Source organism: Oncorhynchus mykiss, chromosome 15 (genome assembly GCF_057628025.1).
Source record: "Oncorhynchus mykiss isolate SJ-2025 chromosome 15, ASM5762802v1, whole genome shotgun sequence".
Lineage (NCBI taxonomy): Eukaryota > Metazoa > Chordata > Actinopteri > Salmoniformes > Salmonidae > Oncorhynchus > Oncorhynchus mykiss.
The window spans coordinates 35808870-35830967 of NC_143036.1; the positions used below are offsets into that span (position 1 = coordinate 35808870).

Sequence of the window (22098 nt, forward strand, 5' to 3'; positions counted from 1 at the left end):
AGATAAATGATTCCTTCCTAACTCAGTTGCCGGAGAGGAATGTAACCGCTCAGAGATTTCATTATGAGGCCAAAAGTGACTTTAAAACAGTTACAGGGTTTTATGACTTTAAAGGGAGAAAACTGAGGATGGATCAAGGAACATTGTAGTTACTCCACAACAATAACCAAATGACAGAGTGAAAAGAAGGACGCCTGTTACAGAATACAACTATTCCAAAACATGCATCCTGATTGCAGTAAGGCACTAAAGTAAACCAGCAGAAAATGTGGCAAAGAAATTTAATTTATGTCCTGAATACAAAGCAGTATGTTTGGAGTGATTTCAGCACAACACTGAGTACCACTCTTCATATTTTCATGCTGCATCATGTTTTGGGTATGCTTGTCATCAGCAAGGACTAGGGAGTTTATGATAAAAATTAAACAGAATAGAGTTAAGCACAAGTCAAATCCAAGAGGAAAACCTGGTTGTCTGCTTTCCGACAGACACTGGGAGACAAATTTACCTTCCAGCAGGACAATAACCTGCACCATAAGGCTTTCATGGATTTGCTTACCAAGACGACATTGAATGTTCCTGAGTGCTCTAGTTACAGTTTTGAATTAAATCGTCTTGAAAATCTACGGCAAGTTTTGAAAATGGCTGTCTAGCAATGATCAACAACCAACTTCACAGCTTGAAGAATTTTAAAATAATAATGTGCAAATATTGTACATTACAGGTGTGCAAAGCTCTTACAGACACCCAGAAAGACTCACAGCTGTAATCATTTCCGAAGGTGATTCTAACATGTATTGACTCACGGGCGTGGATACTTATGTAAATATGTTATTTGTTTCACTTTGTTATTATGGGGTATTGTGTGGGTGGGTAAGAAATCAAATATATTTAATACATTTTGAATTCAGGCTGTAACACAACAAAATGTGGAATAAGTCAAGGGGTATGAATACTTTCTGAAGGCACAACTATGCAACCATAATATAATAATGTAAAGTGTTGGTTCCATGTTTCATGAGCTGAAATAAAAGATCCCAGAAGTGTGCAATATGCATAAAAAGCCTATTTCGTTAAAAGCTTGTGCACAAATTAATTTACATCCCTGTTAGTGAGCATTTCTCCTTTGCCAAGATATGCCACACGGGTCAGGTGGATGAATTGTCTAGAAGCTGATTAAACAGCATGATCATTATACAGGTGCACCTTGTGCTGGGGACAATAAAAGGTCACTAAAATGTGCAGTTGTCACATTAAATGTGCAGTTGCCACAGATGTCTCATGTTTTGAGAGAGCATGCAGTTGGAATGCTGACTGCAGGAATGTCCAACAGAGCTGTTGCCAGATAATTGAATGTTCATTTCTCTGCCATAAATCAACTCCGGCGTCATTTCAGAGAATTTGGCAGTACGTCCAACCGGCCTCACAACCACAGGTCACGTTTAACCACGCCAGCCCAGGACCTCCACATCTGGCTTCTTCATCTGTGGGTTCGTCTGAGACCAGCCACCCGGATAGCTGATGAAACTGAGGAATATTTATGTCTGTAATAAAGCTCTTTTATTGGGAAAAAGTATTTCTGATAGGCTGGGCCTGGCTCCACAGTGGGTGGGCCTATACCCTCCCAGGACCACCCTTGTCTGCGCCCTTGCCCAGTCATGTGAAATACAAAGATTAGGGAGTAATGAATTTATTTAAATTGACTAATTTCCATATATGATTTCCATATAAATGTATATTATTCAAAGCCGTCTATCTACCACCACAAACCGATGCTGGCACGAAGACCTCACTCAACGAGCTGTGTAAGGCCATAAGCAAACAAGAAAATGCTCATCCAGAAGTGACGCTTCTTTTTTTGCTGAGTTTATGAACATGCAGCAATCTTGAAATTGTTGCATGTTGTGTTTATATTTTTGTTCAGTATAGCATGAGCCAGCCTGTCATGAACCTAGCCAACCACCTGCAACATAGCTGCACCCCCGGGTGGCTTCGCTCTCATTATATTTTATGACAATATTTTACCTATGCAACATAGCTACTGGACCTTGGGGCTGACAATCATTATCATATTGCAATACTGCAGGATCTCATGTAGGCTCCAAAATCTCAGAATCAAACATGTAACTTTGTAGCAGCAGAAGATCATGGGCCAATGATCTTGAGGGTGAAGCCAGGACTGATTAAGAATCATTAGCAGCGCGGATGCAGAATTGGGTGGACCGTAGCTCAGAGCTAGCCCGCAGCGCTGATGAAAGAACCAGAGCATTGATGAATTCCAGTATCTTGTCATTAGTTGCCAGCAAAAATGTTCAACAGAGGTTTGCCATGTTCCGCTTGTGCTCAGCATGCAGGTAGCATAACATGAAAGAGAGGACAAAGCAGTGCTAGATCTGGTGCTGATGACTGATGTTATATGCTAATGCATTCATCTAGGGTTATATGAGAGTGTGGCAGACAGGATACAGACAGGGTGGGATGGACAACCGCAGAGGTCGATGAACACCCTGCGGGTGAAGAGCCGACAGTAGAGCTGTCGAGAGCACCCCAGTACATGCTGACATTCCACTGCAGAAACCTGAGTCAGTGACGGCTGAAAACAGGCAATGATACAAGTAGATTGTTGCACCACCAAAACAGCCAGATCAATAACAATAGAGTGGTCATCATCCAACTCCTAGTGGGACCAAACATATATGGAGATCATCACTGGTGGAGAGGGACGGTATATCACCATGGGTGTAGTGGACACAGTGCCAGCGGGATCTGAGAGGGGGAGAGCTGCTAGAGGCTGTGAATGTAGAGAAGACACAGTAGCGGTCATGGGTTCAGTGTGGCTGGAGAGAAAAGTAGTAGCAAGAGGCCTGATCTGAGGCTTGGACGCCGGGGTGGTAGTGGTGAACCGAATGTGGCAATAGAGGCAGCAGGGGTGGTGATGGGTAAGTAGTGGTGGTGATTGGGTGAGTAATGTCATCATGCAGTAGGAAACATTGGAGGAGGTGGTCCCTCCGGGGGGGGGGGGGGGGGGGGGGGTGCAGCCGTAGTCAACCGACCGAAGAGAGGATGAAGTAGATTAATAGAAGAAAAGGGGCATGAAGAAGAGAACAAAATAATGAAAGAGAGATAACAATCATGGCTGGACAGACGACATGCAATGACATGAAGATTACATATATAAAGGATATAGCCAGTCTACAGGATGACTGTATGTGGCCAAAATATGGTTGAAATTATGGCCTGCCATCACATGGACTGTGGTAAACGTGACACTGGACAAAAAAATTTTGATGGCTTAATAAAATGTGGAAATTAAAAAATAATTATAGGGAAAAGGCTTACAACAAATGTTTTAAACGGCAAAATGTAGCTTGCGGCTATGTGGTGAGAATGCCAGCACATCTAATATTAAAAGGTCTACGGAGTTGGCAGACATATGATATGGAACAGGAACTATGTAAAAATGAATTACTGTTTCTGCAATGGATTATTTGCTGGGACTCGGATGAGATGGTTGGTGGCATGGGCCCCATGGGTCCACTGAGGAGCGGGCATGCAGCTTGAATGTGGTGCATTCAGCGAAGCCGTGGATAGTCGGGGAAAAATGCACTCGGGAGAGCTCGCTGGGAAAGGACCACAGATGCCCTGAGGTGAAGCATATCCTCAACTTGGAGCTGGCCAGCTTGGCAGAGAGGAAATGTTGTGAAAGCAGGTGCACTATATTTGGACACCCCTTCAAATTAGTGGATTCTGCTATTTCAGCCACACCCGTTGCTGACAGGTGTATAAAATCGAGCACACAGGCATGCAATCTCCGTAGACAAACATTGGCAGTAGAATGGTCTTACTGAAGAGCTCAGTGACTTTCAACATGGCACCTCCATAGGATTGTCAAAATTCTGCCCTGCTAGAGCTGCCTAGGAGCAACAATGGTGCTGAAGCAAGTAGAGTGTAAATATTGCCTATTCTAGGTTGCAACACTCACTACCATTATCCAAACAGTCTCTGGAAGCAAAGAAATGTTCGTCGGGAACCGAGAAGCCGCACACAAGCCTAAGATCAACATGCGCAATGCAGTGGCCGGTAAGCCAGGCGCCCCCCAAAAATGACCAATTAAAAAAATGTAAATACAGAACATACTGTAATTGATCTTTCGTCACTCTGAGCTTCATAATTTTTCTTAAATTTACAAGAGGCTGAATGTATCTCACAGGGGAAAGCATCTTAGCAAGTGAAACAGCGCCCCTCAGTCTCTTTACGTGTAGGCCATCTATATGATGCCGCTTGGTCCAAACAAGTATTACAATGTTGCCACCCATAGCAAGGGAAGCCAGCCAGCATCTGGCCTTTCTTGACAAAACAATGAATTGCCAATCAGCGTTGAGCTAAACTGAGCGAGCTCAACTGTGAAAGGTCCTGGCGCACCAAACAAAAGTGTCAAAAGAAGCCAGCTTTCAAATCCCATTGAGAGCATACATCATTGACAGAAAAACTTGAATTGTTGCATATCTTTGTGTTGTTGTCCTCTGGTGTGTTGTTGTGTTGTTGTCCTCTGGTCCTCTTTCCTAAATTAGCCATGGATGGAGATAGGGATTTGGACCTGTGGTTTTACTTAATTCTCTGTACTGGCCAATTATTATATTGGCAACTCTGATCCAACCATTAATTCATACATTGTTGTGCCCCTGGCCTGAGAGGATGGAAATTCAATATGTACAGTAGCTAGATGTAGAAGGCTAATGTTAAAGTTGCCCATGAATGGAAGTTAGGTTAGCGAGCAAACATTTTTAATAGGTAGCCTAGGACAACAACAAATAAAAGTGTGTACTGTATGACAGAGTGATACACTGTTTCGTCAAAATGAAATAGAGGATAGCATTGCCGTTTTTCTTCAAGTAGGGTGAGTCAACATGTTTTTCTACTTGCATGAATGTGCACACACACACAGAAATCAGAACCACGGACCGCCACATCATATTTAGCTTACGTTGATTCGACTAAATTGTTTTTGTTATCATTTAGATGTCACTGTATTAGACTAAGCAGAGGTGATTTGATGATGTTGAAATTGAAATGGTGTTGGAATAGTGGAGGCAGCTCCTGCGGTAATTGTCTGTGTTTCTAAATCAATAGATTATTTTTTTAAACCTTTATTTAACCAGGTAGGCCAGTTGAGAATAAGTTCTCATTTACAACTGCGACCTGGCCAAGATTAAGCAAAGCAGTGCGACAAAAACAACAACACAGATTTACACATGGGAAAAACAAACGTATAGTCAATAACACAGTACAAAAAACACAATAGAAAAATCTATATACAATGTCTGCAAATATAAGATTAGGGAGGTAAGGCAATAAATAGGCCATAGTGGCGAAATAATTACAATTTAGCATTAACACTGGAGTGATAGATGTGCAGATGATGATGTGCAAGTAGAAATACTGGGTTGCAAAAAGAGCAAAAATAAATAACAATTTGGGGAATGAGGTAGTTGGGTGGGCTATTTAGAGATGGGCTGTGTGCAGGTGCAGTGATCGGTAAGCTGCTCAGACAGCTGATTAAAGTTAGGGAGGGAGATATAGGTCTCCAGCTTCAGTGATAAAAAAAAAATCATTCCAGTTATTGGCATCAGAGAACTGTAAGGAAAGGCGGCCAAAGAAGGAGTTGGCTTTGGGGATGACCAGTGTAATATACCTGCTGGAGCGCATGCTACGGGTGGGTGTTGCTATGGTGAGCAGCGAGCTGAGATTAGGCGGGGCATTACCTAGCAAAGACTTATAGATGACCTGGAGCCAGTGAGTTTGGCGACGAGTATGAAGCGAGGGCCAGACAACGAGAGCATACAGGTCGTAGTGGTGGGTAGTATATAGGGCTTTGGTGACAAAAACGGATGTCACTGTGATAGACTACAGTACATCCAATTGGTTGAGTAGAGTGTTGGAGGCTACTTTGTAAATTACATCGCCGAAGTCAAGGATCGGAAGGATAGTCAGTTTAACAAGGATATGTTTAGCAGCATGTGTTAAGGAGGCTTTGTTGCAAAATAGGAAGCCAATTCTATGTTTAGTTTTGGATTGGAGATGCTTAATGTGAGTCTGGAAGGAGAGTTCACAGTCTAACCAAACACCTAGGTATTTGTAGATGTCCACATATTCTAAGTCAGTTTTACTAGCATTTAAGACCAGTTGGAGGCTACGGAAGAAGTATTGTATGGCATTGAAGCTCGTCTGGAGGTTTGTTAAAATTAACACAGTGTCATAAGAAGGGCCAGAAGTATACATAATTGTTTTGTCTGTGTAGAGGTGGATCAGAGAATCACCAGTAGCAAGAGCGACATCATTGATATATACAGAGAAAAGAGTCGGCCCGAGAATTGAACCCTGTGGTACCCATGACCAGCTCGGAAACCGGATTGCATAGCGGAGAAGGTACGGTGGGATTCGAAATGGTCGGTGATCTGTTTATTAACTTGGCTTTCGAAGACTTTAGAAAGGCATGGCAGGATGGATATAGATCTATAACAGTTTGGGGGTTCAGAGCTGTTGGCCGGGATAGGGGTAGCCAGGTGGAAAGCAAGGACAGCGGTAGAAAAATGCTTATTGTAATTCTCGTTTATCGTGGATTTATCGGTGGTGACAGTGTTTCCTAGCCTCAGTGCGGTGGGCAGCTGGGTGCTCTTGCTCTCCATGGACTTTAGTGTCCCAAAGCTTTTTGGAATTTGTGTTCTGAAAATGTTGAAAAAGTTAACTTGCACTACCATGCTGTATGCAATATGCTTTGTGGACTTCACTGGACAGAGGTTGCTATATGGTTTTGTGACAAAAACAAAGGTGTGGTTAAATTTATTCTGCCACTGTGTCTTCTTATTGTCTCTACCTTTATGTTTGGACACACCTACTCATTCCAGGGTTTTTCTTTATTTTTTAAAATGTTCTACATTGTAGAATAATAGTGAAGACATCGAAACTATGAGATAACACATATGGAATCATGTAGCAACTGATCCTTGTTGAGTTGCTAGGAAGGCAACTACAGTAGTTAAGTGTTGAGTTCAAGTCTGGTCCTCTCTCCTGATATACAAATAATAAGTTAAACCCTTAACACCATATTATGATGCATACAAATCCAGATGTGTTTGAAAACAAATTGAAAGATACGTTTTCCAATTAACATTAAGCTCATTTGGTACATATATAATTTCTAAACAGCATTACATTGTCTCCCACCTCTACTTTCCTTCTGCCAATGGTTGTGCAAAAAATATGTCATTTTGGCTATGTGAGAACAGACCTTACAACAAAATGTTGTCTATCAATTTAAGGGAGGTGTAAAGTTAAGAGACTTTTCTATTATTTTTGTTTCCATCCTCTCTGCCTTGCCCTGTGTGCAGCCGGGACAGATGACAGAGCAGCAGTACAGTGTTATGTGTTTGACCTGCCCACTCCTCCGCTATCTGAAGTTTGACATCAGCACAAGGCTGATGCTATGAAACAAATGCAGTGCAAGTGCTCTCAAGGCAAGGCTCCGTCTCTCCCTCGCTCTCTCTTTCTTGATCTGTGTCTCATTCTCCCTTTTCTTCTCTATTCCTTCTTTCTCATACTCTTCCCCCCCCCCCCCCCCCCGTTATCTCGATCTCACCCTTACTCCCTCGTTCAGTTGTATTTAACCATTCACCTCATCATTTACCACATTACAAGGAGAAACACCTGCGAGTAAGCATTTCCTTCATTCATATTTCTGTTCATCTGGATAGAAGAATATGGTGCCGTTTCACCGGGTGGGAAGGCATGTTTTAATTGAACTATTATATTAGTACGACTATTCAAAACAATCATATTCTAAAAGTACCCAACAACAATCCAGCTGCTGCTGGTTTAATGACTGGAGGTACAACTGAGATGTCAGACAATCAGCGTGATTACCACACAAATAGCACTTTGATTGAAGAGCAATACAGGAGGGTGCCAGCCTAAAACCATTGACAATGGTATAGGCCTACACATGCTCACACAAGTCTAACATTGGGTAGTTGGAGACAGTTTGCTACAGTAGTTGGACTGTATATTATGGTTGAACCACTCAACATTGGCATCAAAGGCCTTGTCAAGTAATTGAACCTGAAGCTTGTATTATTTACATATCATTGCAAAAACTCATCCGTCGTGATCATTAGTCTATTTATGTGTTAGAGATGGATTTAGGCCCTTTGTAAAGTGACCAAAGGTGACCATCAAACTATCTTTCCTCCTGTCAACATGAATTGAGATTTGTTTTTAAAAAGTATGGTGATGTCTTATGACATTAACTGAGTTGTTGACGTGTGCCAAGCATGTAGAATGTACAGTGTGTTCTGAAAGTATTCAGACCCCTTGACATACCACATTTTGTTACATTACAGACATATTCTAAAATGTATTAAATCGGTTTCTTCCCTCATCAATCTACACACAATACCTCATAATGACAAAGCAAAAACAGGTTTAGAAATTTCAGCAAATGTATTAACAAAAAATGAAATAATATGTTTACATAAGTATTCAGACCCCTTACTCAGTTCTTTGTAGAAGCACCTTTGGCAGCGTTTACATCCTTGAGTCTTCTTGGGTATGACGCTTCAAGCTTGGCATACCTGTATTCGGGGAGTTTCTCCCATTCTTCTCTGTAGATCCTCTCAAGCTCTGTCAGGTTGAGTGGGGAGTGTCACTGCAGAGCTATTTTCAGGTTTCTGAAAATGTTCGATCGGCTGTTAGATCGGATTCAAGTCTGAGCTCTGGCTGGGTCACTCAAGGACATTCAGAGACTTGTCCCGAAGCCACTCCTGCATTGTCTTGGCTGTGTGCTGAGGTTCGTTGTTTTGTTCGGTGGTGAACCTTCGCCCCATAGTCTGAGGTCTTGAGTGCTCTGGAGCAAGTTTCATCAAGGTTCTGTCTGTACTTTGCTCCGTTCATCTTTTCCTCGATCCTGACTAGTCTCCCAGTCCCTGCCGCTGAAAAACATCACCAAAGCTGATGCTGCCACCAGCGTGCATAATGGTGCCAGGTTTCTTCCCGACGTGACTCTTGGCATTCAGGCTGAAGAGTTCAATCTTGTTTATCATGGTCAGAGAGTTCTTTAGGTGCTTTTGGCAAACTCCAAGTGGGCAGTCATGTGCCTTTTACCAAGGAGTGGCTTCCTTCTGACCACTCTACAATAAAGGCCTGATTTGTGGAGTGATGCAGAGATGGTTGTCCATCGGGTACTCACCTCCCTAGCCAAGGCCCTTCTCCCCCGTTTGCTCAGTTTGGCCGGACATCCAGCTCTATAAAGAGTCTTGGTGGTTCCAAACTTCTTCCATGTAAGAACGATGAAGGCCACTGTGTTCTTGGGGACCTTCAGTGCTACAGAAATGTTTTGGTACCCTTCGTCAGATCTGTTCCTCAACACAATCCTGTCTCTGAGCTCTACGGACAATTCCTTCGACCTCATTGCTTGGTTTTTGCCCTGACATGAACTGTCATCTGTGGGACCTTATATATACACAGGTGTGTACCTTTTCCAAATCATGTCCATTCAATTTAATTTACCACATGTGGAAACAGCTCAACGATGATCAATGGAAACAGGATGCACCTGAGCTCAATTTTGTGTCTCATATCAAAGGGTCTGAATACTTATGTAAATAAGGTATTTCTTTTTTATTATTAATACATTTGCAAGCATTTCTAAAAGCTGCATAACTTACACGTAGTGATGGTTTTGAAATAAGCGGATTAATAAAGGATTCTTCTAAGTGTATTTTAAATCCATGTATTTAATGTTTTAAAGGGATTTTGCTGATTATTGTCACGTTCTGACCTTTTTTTATGTCTATGTGTTAGTCTGGTCAGGGCGTGAGTCGGGGTGGGTAGTCTATGTCCTTTTTTCTATGATGTATTTCTGTGTTTGGCCTGGTATGGTTCTCAATCAGAGGCAGCGGTCGATCGTTGTCTCTGATTGAGAATCATACTTAGGTAGCATGTTTTCCCCATTTGGGTTGTGGGTGATTAATTTCTGTTTAGTGTCTGTTCACCTGGCAGAACTGTTTTGTTTTCTATTCGTTATTATTTTGAGTAGTGTTCAGTTTGTTCAATTAAAACATGACGAACACTTACCATGCTGCATTTTGGTCCTCCTCTCCTTCCACCAACGAGAAGCATTACAATTATCCCCCAAAGTGTGATATCTATGACTGTATTAATTCCAAATTCTGAATTTGTTTATGTCATCGCAACGGATGGTAAGGTTAAAGAGAGCTAGTTTGCCTTTGATGCTTGTCAGATCTTATACAGTGCCTTGGAAAAGTATTTCCTCAGTTTTTCCTATTTTGTTGCATTACAACCTGTAAACTTAAATTGATTTTTATTTTTATTTCATGCAATGGACATACACAAAAAAGTCCAACTTGGTGAAGTGAAATGAGAAAAATAGCATGTTTCAAAACATTATGCAAAATAAAAAATGAAAAGTGGTGCGTGCATAATTATTCACCCCCTTTGCTATGAAGCCCTTAAATCAGATCGGGTGCAACCAACTACCTTCAGAAGGCATATACAGTGCCTTGCGAAAGTATTCGGCCCCCTTGAACTTTGCGACCTTTTGCCACATTTCAGGCTTCAAACATAAAGATATAAAACTGTATTTTTTTGTGAAGAATCAACAACAAGTGGGACACAATCATGAAGTGGAACGACATTTATTGGATATTTCAAACTTTTTTAACAAATCAAAAACTGAAAAATTGGGCGTTCAAAATTATTCAGCCCCCTTAAGTTAATACTTTGTAGCGCCACCTTTTGCTGCGATTACAGCTGTAAGTCACTTGGGGTATGTCTCTGTCAGTTTTGCACATCAAGAGACTGAAATGTTTTCCCATTCCTCCTTGCAAAACAGCTCGAGCTCAGTGAGGTTGGATGGAGAGCATTTGTGAACAGCAGTTTTCAGTTCTTTCCACAGATTCTCGATTGGAATCAGGTCTGGACTTTGACTTGGCCATTCTAACACCTGGATATGTTTATTTTTGAACCATTCCATTGTAGATTTTGCTTTATGTTTTGGATCATTGTCTTGTTGGAAGACAAATCTCCGTCCCAGTCTCAGGTCTTTTGCAGACTCCATCAGGTTTTCTTCCAGAATGGTCCTGTATTTGGCTCCATCCATCTTCCCATCAATTTTAACCATCTTCCCTGTCCCTGCTGAAGAAAAGCAGGCCCAAACCATGATGCTGCCACCACCATGTTTGACAGTGGGGATGGTGTGTTCAGCTGTGTTGCTTTTATGCCAAACATAACGTTTTGCATTGTTGCCAAAAAGTTCAATTTTGGTTTCATCTGACCAGAGCACCTTCTTCCACATGTTTGGTGTGTCTCCCAGGTGGCTTGTGGCAAACGTTAAACGACACTTTTTATGGATATCTTTAAGAAATGGCTTTCTTCTTGCCACTCTTCCATAAAGGCCAGATTTGTGCAATATACGACTGATTGTTGTCCTATGGACAGAGTCTCCCACCTCAGCTGTAGATCTCTGCAGTTCATCCAGAGTGATCATGGGCCTCTTGGCTGCATCTCTGATCAGTCTTCTCCTTGTATGAGCTGAAAGTTTAGAGGGACGGCCAGGTCTTGGTAGATTTGCAGTGGTCTGATACTCCTTCCATTTCAATATTATCGCTTGCACAGTGCTCCTTGGGATGTTTAAAGCTTGGGAAATCTTTTTGTATCCAAATCCGGCTTTAAACTTCTTCACAACAGTATCTCGGACCTGCCTGGTGTGTTCCTTGTTCTTCATGATGCTCTCTGCGCTTTTAACGGACCTCTGAGACTATCACAGTGCAGGTGCATTTATACGGAGACTTGATTACACACAGGTGGATTGTATTTATCATCATTAGTCATTTAGGTCAACATTGGATCATTCAGAGATCCTCACTGAACTTCTGGAGAGAGTTTGCTGCACTGAAAGTAAAGGGGCTGAATAATTTTGCACGCCCAATTTTTCAGTTTTTGATTTGTTAAAAAAGTTTGAAATATCCAATAAATGTCGTTCCACTTCATGATTGTGTCCCACTTGTTGTTGATTCTTCACAAAAAAATACAGTTTTATATCTTTATGTTTGAAGCCTGAAATGTGGCAAAAGGTCGCAAAGTTCACTTTTGCAAGGCACTGTAATTAGTTAAATAAAGTCCACCTGTGTGCAATCTAAGTGTCATATGATCTGTCACATGATCTCAGTATATATATATATATATATATATATATATACACCTGTTCTGAAAGGCCCCAGAGTCTGCAACACCACTAAGCAAGGGGCACCACTAAGCAAGTGGCACCACCAAGCAAGCGGCACCATGAAGACCAAGGAGCTCTCTAAACATGTCAGGGACAAAGTTGTGGAGAAGTACAGATCAGGGTTGGGTTATAAGAAAATATCAGAAACTTTGAACATCCCACAGAGCACCATTAAATCCATTACTAAAAAATTGAAAGAATATGGCACTACAACAAACCTGCCAAGAGAGGGCCGCCCACCAAAACTCTCAGACCAGGCAAGGTGGGCATTAATCAGAGAGGCAACAAAGAGACCAAAGATAACCCTGAATGCTCCACAGCGGAGATTGGAGTATCTGTCCATAGGACCACTTTAAGTTGTGGACTCCACAGAGCTGGCCTTTACAGAAGAGTGGCCAGAAAAAAGCCATTGCTTAAAGAACAAAATAAGCAAACATGTTTGGTGTTCACCATAAGGCATGTGGGAGACTCCCAAACATATGGAAGAAGGTACTCTGGTCAGATGATACTAAAGTTGAGCTTTTTGGCCATCAATGAAAGCATTATGTCTGGCGCAAACCCAACACCTCTCATCACCCCGAGAATTTCATCCCCACAGTGAAGCATGGTGGTGGCAGCATCATGCTATGGGGATGTTTTTCAACGGCAGGGACTGGGAAACTGGTCAGCATAGAAGGAATGATGGATGGAGCTAAATACAGGGAAATTCTTGAGGGAAACCTGTTTCAGTCTTCCAGAGATTTGAGACTGGGACACAGGTTCACCTTTCAGCAGGACAATATCCCTAAGCATACTGCTAAAGCAACACTCGAGTGGTTTAAGGGGAAACATTTACATGTCTTGGAATGGCCTAGTCAAAGCCCAGACCTCAATCCAATTGAAAATCTGTGTCTTAAAGATTGCTGTACACCAGCGGAACCCATCCAACTTGTAGGAGCTGGAGCAGTTTTACCTTGAACAATGGGGAAAGATCCCAGTGGCTAGATGTGCCAAGATTATAGAGACCTACCCCAAGGGACGTGCAGCTGTAATTGCTGCAAAAGGTGGCTCTACAAAGTTTTGACTTTGGGGGGGTGAATAGTTATGCATCCTCAAGTTTTCATTTTTTGTCTTATTTCTTGTTTGTATCACAATAAAAAATGTTTTGCATCTTCAAAGTGGGTAGGCATGTAGTGCAAATCAAATGATACAAACCCCCAAGAAAACTATTTTAATTCCTTGTTGTAAGGTAACAAAATAGGAAAAATGCTAAGTGGGGTGAATACTTTCGCAAGACACTGTAGCTATGTACACTTCAAATCAAAGTTTTTGTACTCTCAATATACCACAGCAAGATGTCATTCTAGTGTATTACTTGGTAAATAATACATTTGTGGTTGTGTTGGATGTCAAAATGAATTTTTTTAAATGGTGGTGGAAGACCCACTTTGTAATATAGGATTCAGTACTCACATACTGTAGGCTCCAGCAGCTGAAAGCTCTTAGACGCCATCTCTTGGTAGGTTCCTTGACTCCCCCGACTGCGGCAAAACTCATGTCCTATGTGAGTCACTGCAGTATAGGTCCATTCTGGCTTTATACAGTACATGGATCATCAGATCTCAGTGGGCACTTTTATACAGCAAATATCAATAATGAGTCCCATATGACACCCTATTATTCCATACACACTATTAAGGAAATAGAGTGCAATATATCTCTCTGACCTCACAGGCACAGACAACTTATGAATAAATAAAGACTCACCACATCCAACATTATCTGTTTTTAGAACAAGAATGTATGGAGATGGAGGCCTCTTTTTTTGCATTGAAAGTCATCTATTTGAAATACTTTCCCTCTGTGTGTCAAGTAGGCCGGGTCCAATTTATTTTGAGGGGATTTAAGGAAGTTAAAACTCATGAAATGTAATTAATCCCTCTATATCTCTCTCTCTTCCAGGAAAGACAGAATGGTCACCATAATCAACTCCAGTTTCTGGTAAAACTACAAAAGTCATTGTCCGCCCATTTTCTACTCTAGACCCTGGCTGTTCCATGATGTAAGTGAAGCTTGCCATGATTCTCCTCAATTGACAGTTAGACCATGAACCTTAGAGACTCTATCGTTGCACGGACCAGGCCTTCCCCAGTTTGGATTTAGCGCCACCCTCATCTATCCATCGAAACCGCCAGCCACGTGAGGCTGCAGCGGTGGCCGGTGGTGGTGGCGGTGGTGGGAGGACCTTCACACATAGCGTAAAGCACGCTGGGATATTTTTCCCAAAAACACACTGAGGCACCACCATGAGGAAATCCACCACCTCCTGTCTTTGTCACATACTGGTCTGCCTTTGCTTCATCCAGAGGTGCTATGGGGCTAGCCATCATATCCCAGCAGACAAAGTGACCATCGCCAAGAACCAGACCAAACTGGCCAATGGTGAGACAGAAGTGCACCACAGGCCTAAACGTGGCTGGATCTGGAACCAATTCTTTGTTTTAGAAGAACACATAGGACCGGACACTCAATACGTTGGAAAGGTATCGTATTGTTTTGCCCTACTTCACAGTATGTTTGTAAACAACAGCTTATTTCATTCCAAGGAAACTTGGCTCTGGCTGTGTCTCAAATGACACACTACTGTATGTCCAACATGGTGCACTACTTTTGACCAGAGCTCTAGAGGCCCTGGTCGAATGTGGTGTGTTTTTTTCTGCACGGCAGTTTTGTCTGTTGGAAATACATTGCGGCAGTTACAGGTTCTATTCTTAAGGGGATTTGCCTTGTTGGTAGTCTGGATGCTTTTGTTCTGTCTAATTATGTTGAAACCAAATGTGCATCCAAAATAGCACCATTTTCCTTATATAGTGCCCTACATTTGAACAAGGCCTGTTAGGGCTCGGGTCAAAAATAGTGCACTATGAATGGGATAGGGTGGCATTGGGTTTGCAGATTCAATCTCACTCGTTAATTTTGTTGAGACAATAAGACGTCTACTCTGTCCAAGTTCTTCTCATGAGTATGTGTCATGTTTTATTCAGGATTAATCAACAAGATCCTTTACACCGTCTGTCTAGCACTTTGGGAAAATCTAATTAGTATAATGAAAAAAAAGACACATCAAAATTTGTCGGGGTAAGCTAGAGACTGCCGTGGCAGAGCTACAGCGGTTTTTGTCACATCACAAAATCAGTAGTCTCGCAAATAAGTCTATCGTTTTGCTCTACGATACTCACAAGCTTCACGGGACTTACTTGTCTCAAGTTGCTGACACCGGCGTCCCAACTCCGAATAGGTCTTCTCACAAAAAGGTCTGTCAAGTCTGAGCGGTTTAAGCTACAAACTAGTATGACTCCGCCATCAAAAGCTGAGACTCTCACGAACATCAACCTGTTCTCTGTTTCATATTCACTGGACTCGTCTGAAGCTAACCCGGTACAGACCGGTAAAAAAAGGAATCAAAATGTATCGGCTTTTTTGGGACTAAGGTTACACATGGAACCTTTTTTTAAAAAATGTTTATGCTTCCTTTATCTCTCAGATGCATGTCAGACACTTCAAACCGTACTTCCCTTTGATAAATGTTTAGTCTATCTGTTTTGCCATGAATGTGTTATTCTTCTTAGGGAAGATTCAATTGTGAACAGAGCTTTTTACAGCAACCTCTCAGTTACAAAAATATAACATATTTGTTTGTTTGAATTAACCCTAGTACCAAAATTGAGTCATGTTACACAGTGGCTCCGTGGATGGCTCTTTGTTACATAGTTAAAGTGTGAATTGAATTGAATGTATTTGTCAATTTATATAAAACGTATAGCCTACTGCTAATATATGCATAAAAAAATTACATCTGAGCTACATGTCATACCAGCTATGGGCTCAGACTGTCACATCAGACATTATGGATGTCACAAAGACTGAGAGGCAGGCACTAGAGATGACTGGCAGTCGTAACCTTGTGCTCAGAGGGCAAGAGCAACCCAGCAAGTCTGGTCTGCGTTCGCTGTGGTGACTTTCTGTTACTTAACCAGTTTCCCATGGCTTATTTGGTATGTCCTCAGCTTACAGATTGCCTGGCCCCCTTATCTCCTGAAACGTGGAAATGTGTTTCTCCGCTGCAGTGATCATTATTCTAGGCACTCGGGCAGAAGCTAATCCCTTCAACCACACTCAGAGAGAAAGAGAACGAGGGAGTTGGATCACTCCTCTCTCTCTGACTGCACGCACGTGTGTGTGCATTTCAATACAGAGACGGGAAAATGATGTGAAATGAAAAAATACAAATATATATAAAAGCAAGAGCAGTCCAGAGAGACAACAGATAGAGGTGGAAAGAGAGTGAGAAAAACACAACCTAACCCCTCTAATATTCGCTAAATATGATTACTCAGCATCACCACTAAGTTGTTTGTTATGATCACAGGGATGACAACCAGAAAGCAAGGCTATATCACAGATGCCTGGGTAGTAGTGTTAGACCAGGGAAACACATATCTTTATAGGTGTTATTTAGTGATGAAACATGGCGTTGCTAACGTTGTAAGATGCATGAGTGAACCGAAAAATCCCCAAGGTGCCACCAAAACATTCTCTCAGCATTTCCTGTGGTTCTGTCTGTATTATTGCAGTTGACTAACTGAAGTAGTACAAGGGTATAAGGGAATAGAACATCCTGATTGAAACGGCATTGTTGTTTAATTGCAGTTTTTCAGTTTGTCACTAATTGCATGAAAGAATAATTACTTCCGTGGATTATATGAACATTACATAGAGCTACTGCTCATCCTTTGATGTCTCTGATTGGCTGGCTGTCTCTATCATGCTTAATAGATAATGGGCACTCTTCTTTTCATCCCTCTACCTTAGAGAGAGTTACGGTTGTGTGCCAAAAGGCACTTTATCCCCTTCAATGTGCACTACTGGTCAAAAGTACTGCTCTAAGTAGAGAAAATGGTGCCATTTTGGACTCAGATAACATGGTGAGGAAAGCAACACAAACATGAACAGCTAATTCTTTCTGTATTATAACCGGCCGTTAAAAACAGACATACAAATTATTAGACATTAATTTGACACGCCACATTTGGATGGAGAGAGATTATGTTTATTGATGGCAGGAGAGAAACTTGCCAACATTTAATTATGTAGTTGTGGGATTGGTGTGCCATGTCCTAATGTGGCTAGGAGACAGAATGACCCTTAATTAAGCCAAGACAGGAGGATTCATTCGTCACATTCAAACACTATATTGTTCTCATCACTGCGCTTGGTAAAAAAAAATGCCGACACTAGCAAGCTGCAAAGGAGGAGCGGAAGGAGAGGTTTCTTGTGTAGGATTAGAGAGAAATTAGAAATGGCGTCTTTTTGCAGGCACTAACTCTGGACAAAGCCTGTGTGGAAATGAGTGATGTTTTTGTAGGGTTTTTGGATAAACGTTGAAAAAATGTTCTTTTGAGATCTTCATCAGCTAAAGTCCCTTTTTGTGACTTTTGAAGCTTTAATGTAACTTAAAAAAGCAGATGAAGTACATGAAGGAATCATAAATTAAATTGTATTGCTTGCATAGACGTTTAGCAGATGTTATTGCAAGTGTTCCAAGATCCAACAGTGTAGTAATATCCAACAATACACAACAATGTACATAAATCTAAATGCAAAAGAACGGAATTAAGAAATATATAAATATTAGGACGAGAAATGTTAGAGTTAGGAGTATACAGTTGAAGTCGGAAGTTTACAACACTTAGGTTACAGTCATTAAAACTCATTTTTCAACCATTCTACAAATTTCAATTTTCAAAACTATAGTTTTGGCAAGTCGGATAGGACATCTACTTTGTGCGTGACACAAGTCATTTTTCCAACAATTGTTTAGAGACAGATAATTTCACTTATAATTCACTGTATCATGACTCCAGTGGGTCAGACGTTTACATACACTAAGTTGATGGTGATTTTAAACAGAAAATTCCAGAAAATGATGTCATGGCTTTAGAAGCTTCTGATAGTGTCATGTACTGTCATGTTGTGTCTTGTCTCTGTCCTTTCCCTTCACCCTGTCTCCCTCTGCTGGTCGTTGTTAGGTTACCTTTTCTCCCCCTCTTTCCCCCAGCTGTGCCTTGTCTCCTCCTAACCACCTCGTCACCCCTTTTCCCACCTGTTCCCTTTTTCCCTCTGATTAGGTCCCTATATCTCTCTCTGTTTCTGCTCCTGTCCTTGTCGGATTCTTGTTTGTTGTGTTTCATGCCTGAACCAGACTGTCGTCATGTTTGCTGTAACCTTGTCCTGTCCTGTCGGAATCTGCCGGCCCATCTGAGCCTACCTATGGTTGGTAATTAAAGAAGCTCTGTTTAAGTTAATTCGCTTTTGGGTCCTCATTCACGCACCGTAACAGAAGAATCCGACCAAGAATGGACCCAGCGACTTCGGATCCTCTCCACTCAGCCGTCGGGATCCAGGGAGCGATGCTAGGCAGACACGAGCAGGAATTGTCTGCTGCTCGACATGCCGTTGAGACCCTGGCCACCCAAGTCTCCAACCTCACAGAACAGGTTCACCATCTCCGCCTCGATCCACCGGCCACTTCCAGGGCTTTCGAATCTCCGGAGCCCAGAATCAATAACCCGCCGTGTTACTCTGGGGAGCCCACTGAATGCCGCTCGTTCCTCACCCAGTGTGATATTGTGTTTTCTCTCCAGCCCAACACTTTCTCCAGGAGCACTGCTCGTGTCGCCTACGTCATATCTCTCCTTATTGGACGGGCTCGTGAGTGGGGCACGGCAATCTGGGAGGCAAGGGCTGAGTGTACTAACCAGTATCAGGACTTTAAGGAGGAGATGATACGGGTTTTTGATCGATCTGTTTTTGGGGAGGAGGCTTCCAGGGCCCTGTCTTCCCTATGTCAAGGTAATCGATCCATAACAGACTACTCTATTGAGTTTCGCACTCTTGCTGCCTCCAGTGGCTGGAACGAGCCGGCTTTGCTCGCTCGTTTTCTGGAGGGTCTCCGCGCAGAGGTAAAGGATGAGATTCTCTCCCGGGAGGTTCCTTCCAGCGTGGATTCCTTGATTGAACTCGCTATTCGCATTGAGCGACGGGTTGATCTTCGTCACCGAGCTCGTGGAAAGGAGCTCGCGTTCTCCGTTGCCCCCCTCTCCGCATCACTACCATCTTCCTCTGCCGGCTCGGGTGCTGAGCCTATGCAGCTGGGAGGTATCCGCATCTCGACTAAGGAGAGGGAACGGAGAATCACCAACCGCCTCTGTCTCTATTGCGGTTCCGCTGGTCATTTTGTCACTTCATGTCCAGTAAAAGGCCAGAGCTCATCAGTAAGCGGAGGGCTACTGGTGAGCGCTACTACTCCTGTCTCTCCTTCAAGATCCTGCACTACCTTGTCGGTCCATCTACGCTGGACCGGTTCGTCAGCTTCCTGCAGTGCCTTAATAGACTCTGGGGCGGAGGGCTGTTTTATGGACGAGACCTGGGCTCGGGAACATGACATTCCTCTCAGACAGTTAAAGGAGCCCACGGCCTTGTTCGCCCTGGATGGTAGTCCTCTCCCCAGGATTCAGCGTGAGACGCTACCTTTAACCCTCACTGTTTCTGGTAATCATAGTGAAACCATTTCTTTTTTAATTTTTCGTTCACCTTTTACACCTGTTGTTTTGGGCCATCCCTGGCTAGTTTGTCATAATCCTTCCATTAATTGGTCTAGTAATTCTATCCTCTCCTGGAACGTCTCTTGTCATGTGAAATGTTTAATGTCTGCTATCCCTCCTGTTTCCTCTGTCTCTTCTTCACAGGAGGAGCCTGGTGATTTGACAGGGGTGCCGGAGGAATATCACGATCTGCGCACGGTGTTCAGTCGGTCCAGGGCCACCTCTCTTCCTCCACACCGGTCGTATGATTGTAGTATTGATCTCCTTCCGGGAACCACCCCCCCCCCCCGGGGTAGACTATACTCTCTGTCGGCTCCCGAACGTAAGGCTCTCGAAGATTATTTGTCTGTAGCTCTTGACGCCGGTACCATAGTCCCCTCCTCCTCTCCCGCCGGAGCGGGGTTTTTTTTTGTCAAGAAGAAGGACGGGTCTCTGCGCCCCTGCATAGATTATCGAGGGCTGAATGACATAACAGTGAAGAATCGTTATCCGCTTCCTCTTATGTCTTCAGCCTTCGAGATCCTGCAGGGAGCCAGGTTTTTCACTAAGTTGGACCTTCGTAACGCTTACCATCTCGTGCGCATCAGGGAGGGGGACGAGTGGAAGACGGCGTTTAACACTCCGTTAGGGCACTTTGAATACCGGGTTCTTCCTTTCGGCCTCGCTAACGCTCCAGCTGTCTTTCAGGCATTAGTCAATGATGTCCTGAGAGACATGCTGAACATCTTTGTTTTCGTTTACCTTGACGATATCCTGATTTTTTCACCGTCACTCCAGATTCATGTTCAGCACGTTCGACGTGTCCTCCAGCGCCTTTTAGAGAATTGTCTTTTTGTGAAGGCTGAGAAGTGCACTTTTCATGCCTCCTCCGTCACATTTCTCGGTTCTGTTATTTCCGCTGAAGGCATTAAGATGGATCCCGCTAAGGTCCAAGCTGTCATTGATTGGCCCGTCCCTAAGTCACGCGTCGAGCTGCACCGCTTTCTCGGCTTCGCGAACTTCTATCGTCGTTTCATCCGTAATTTCGGTCAGGTGGCAGCTCCTCTCACAGCCCTTACTTCTGTCAAGACGTGCTTTAAGTGGTCCGTTTCCGCCCAGGGAGCTTTTGATCTCCTCAAGAATCGTTTTACATCCGCTCCTATCCTTGTTACACCTGACGTCTCTAGACAGTTCGTTGTCGAGGTTGACGCGTCAGAGGTGGGCGTGGGAGCCATTCTTTCTCAGCGCTCCCTCTCTGACGACAAGGTCCACCCATGCGCGTATTTTTCTCATCGCCTGTCGCCGTCGGAACGTAACTATGATGTGGGAAACCGCGAACTGCTTGCCATCCGGTTAGCCCTAGGCGAATGGCGACAGTGGTTGGAGGGGGCGACCGTTCCTTTTGTCGTTTGGACTGACCATAGGAACCTTGAGTACATCCGTTCTGCCAAACGACTTAATGCGCGTCAGGCGGGTTGGGCGCTGTTTTTCGCTCGTTTCGAGTTCGTGATTTCTTATCGTCCGGGCTCTAAGAACACCAAGCCTGATGCTTTGTCTCGTCTCTTCAGTTCTTCAGTAGCCTCCACTGACCCCGAGGGGATTCTCCCTGAGGGGCGTGTTGTCGGGTTGACTGTCTGGGGAATTGAGAGGCAGGTAAAGCAAGCGCTCACTCACACTCCGTCGCCGCGCGCTTGTCCTAGGAACCTTCTTTTCGTTCCCGTTCCTACTCGTCTGGCCGTTCTTCAGTGGGCTCACTCTGCCAAGTTAGCCGGCCACCCTGGCGTTCGGGGTACGCTTGCTTCCATTCGCCAGCGTTTTTGGTGGCCCACCCGGGAGCATGACACGCGTCGTTTCGTGGCTGCTTGTTCGGTCTGCGCGCAGACTAAGTCCGGTAACTCTCCTCCTGCCGGCCGTCTCAGGCCGCTTCCTATTCCCTCTCGACCGTGGTCTCACATCGCCTTAGATTTTGTCACCGGACTGCCTTCGTCAGCGGGGAAGACTGTTATTCTTACGGTTGTCGATAGGTTCTCTAAGGCGGCTCATTTCATTCCCCTTGCTAAGCTTCCTTCTGCTAAAGAGACGGCACAAATCATCATCGAGAATGTTTTCAGAATTCATGGCCTTCCGTCAGACGTCGTTTCGGACAGAGGTCCGCAATTCACGTCTCAATTTTGGAGG

The 22098-nt window shown here is 43.5% G+C and overlaps 1 protein-coding gene across 2 annotated transcripts in view; it reads left to right on the forward strand.

Annotated features, from left to right (window-relative positions):
* The window catches only part of LOC110490018 (cadherin-18), a 404998-nt gene that overhangs the window by 210820 nt on the left and 172080 nt on the right, over positions 1 to 22098 (forward strand). For both annotated transcript variants that reach the window (XM_021563094.3, XM_021563095.3), the window contains one exon: positions 14240 to 14820. In XM_021563094.3, the coding sequence (XP_021418769.3) occupies positions 14584 to 14820 (237 nt within the window). In that variant the 5' untranslated portion in view covers positions 14240 to 14583. The remainder of the gene's footprint in view (positions 1 to 14239; positions 14821 to 22098) is intronic.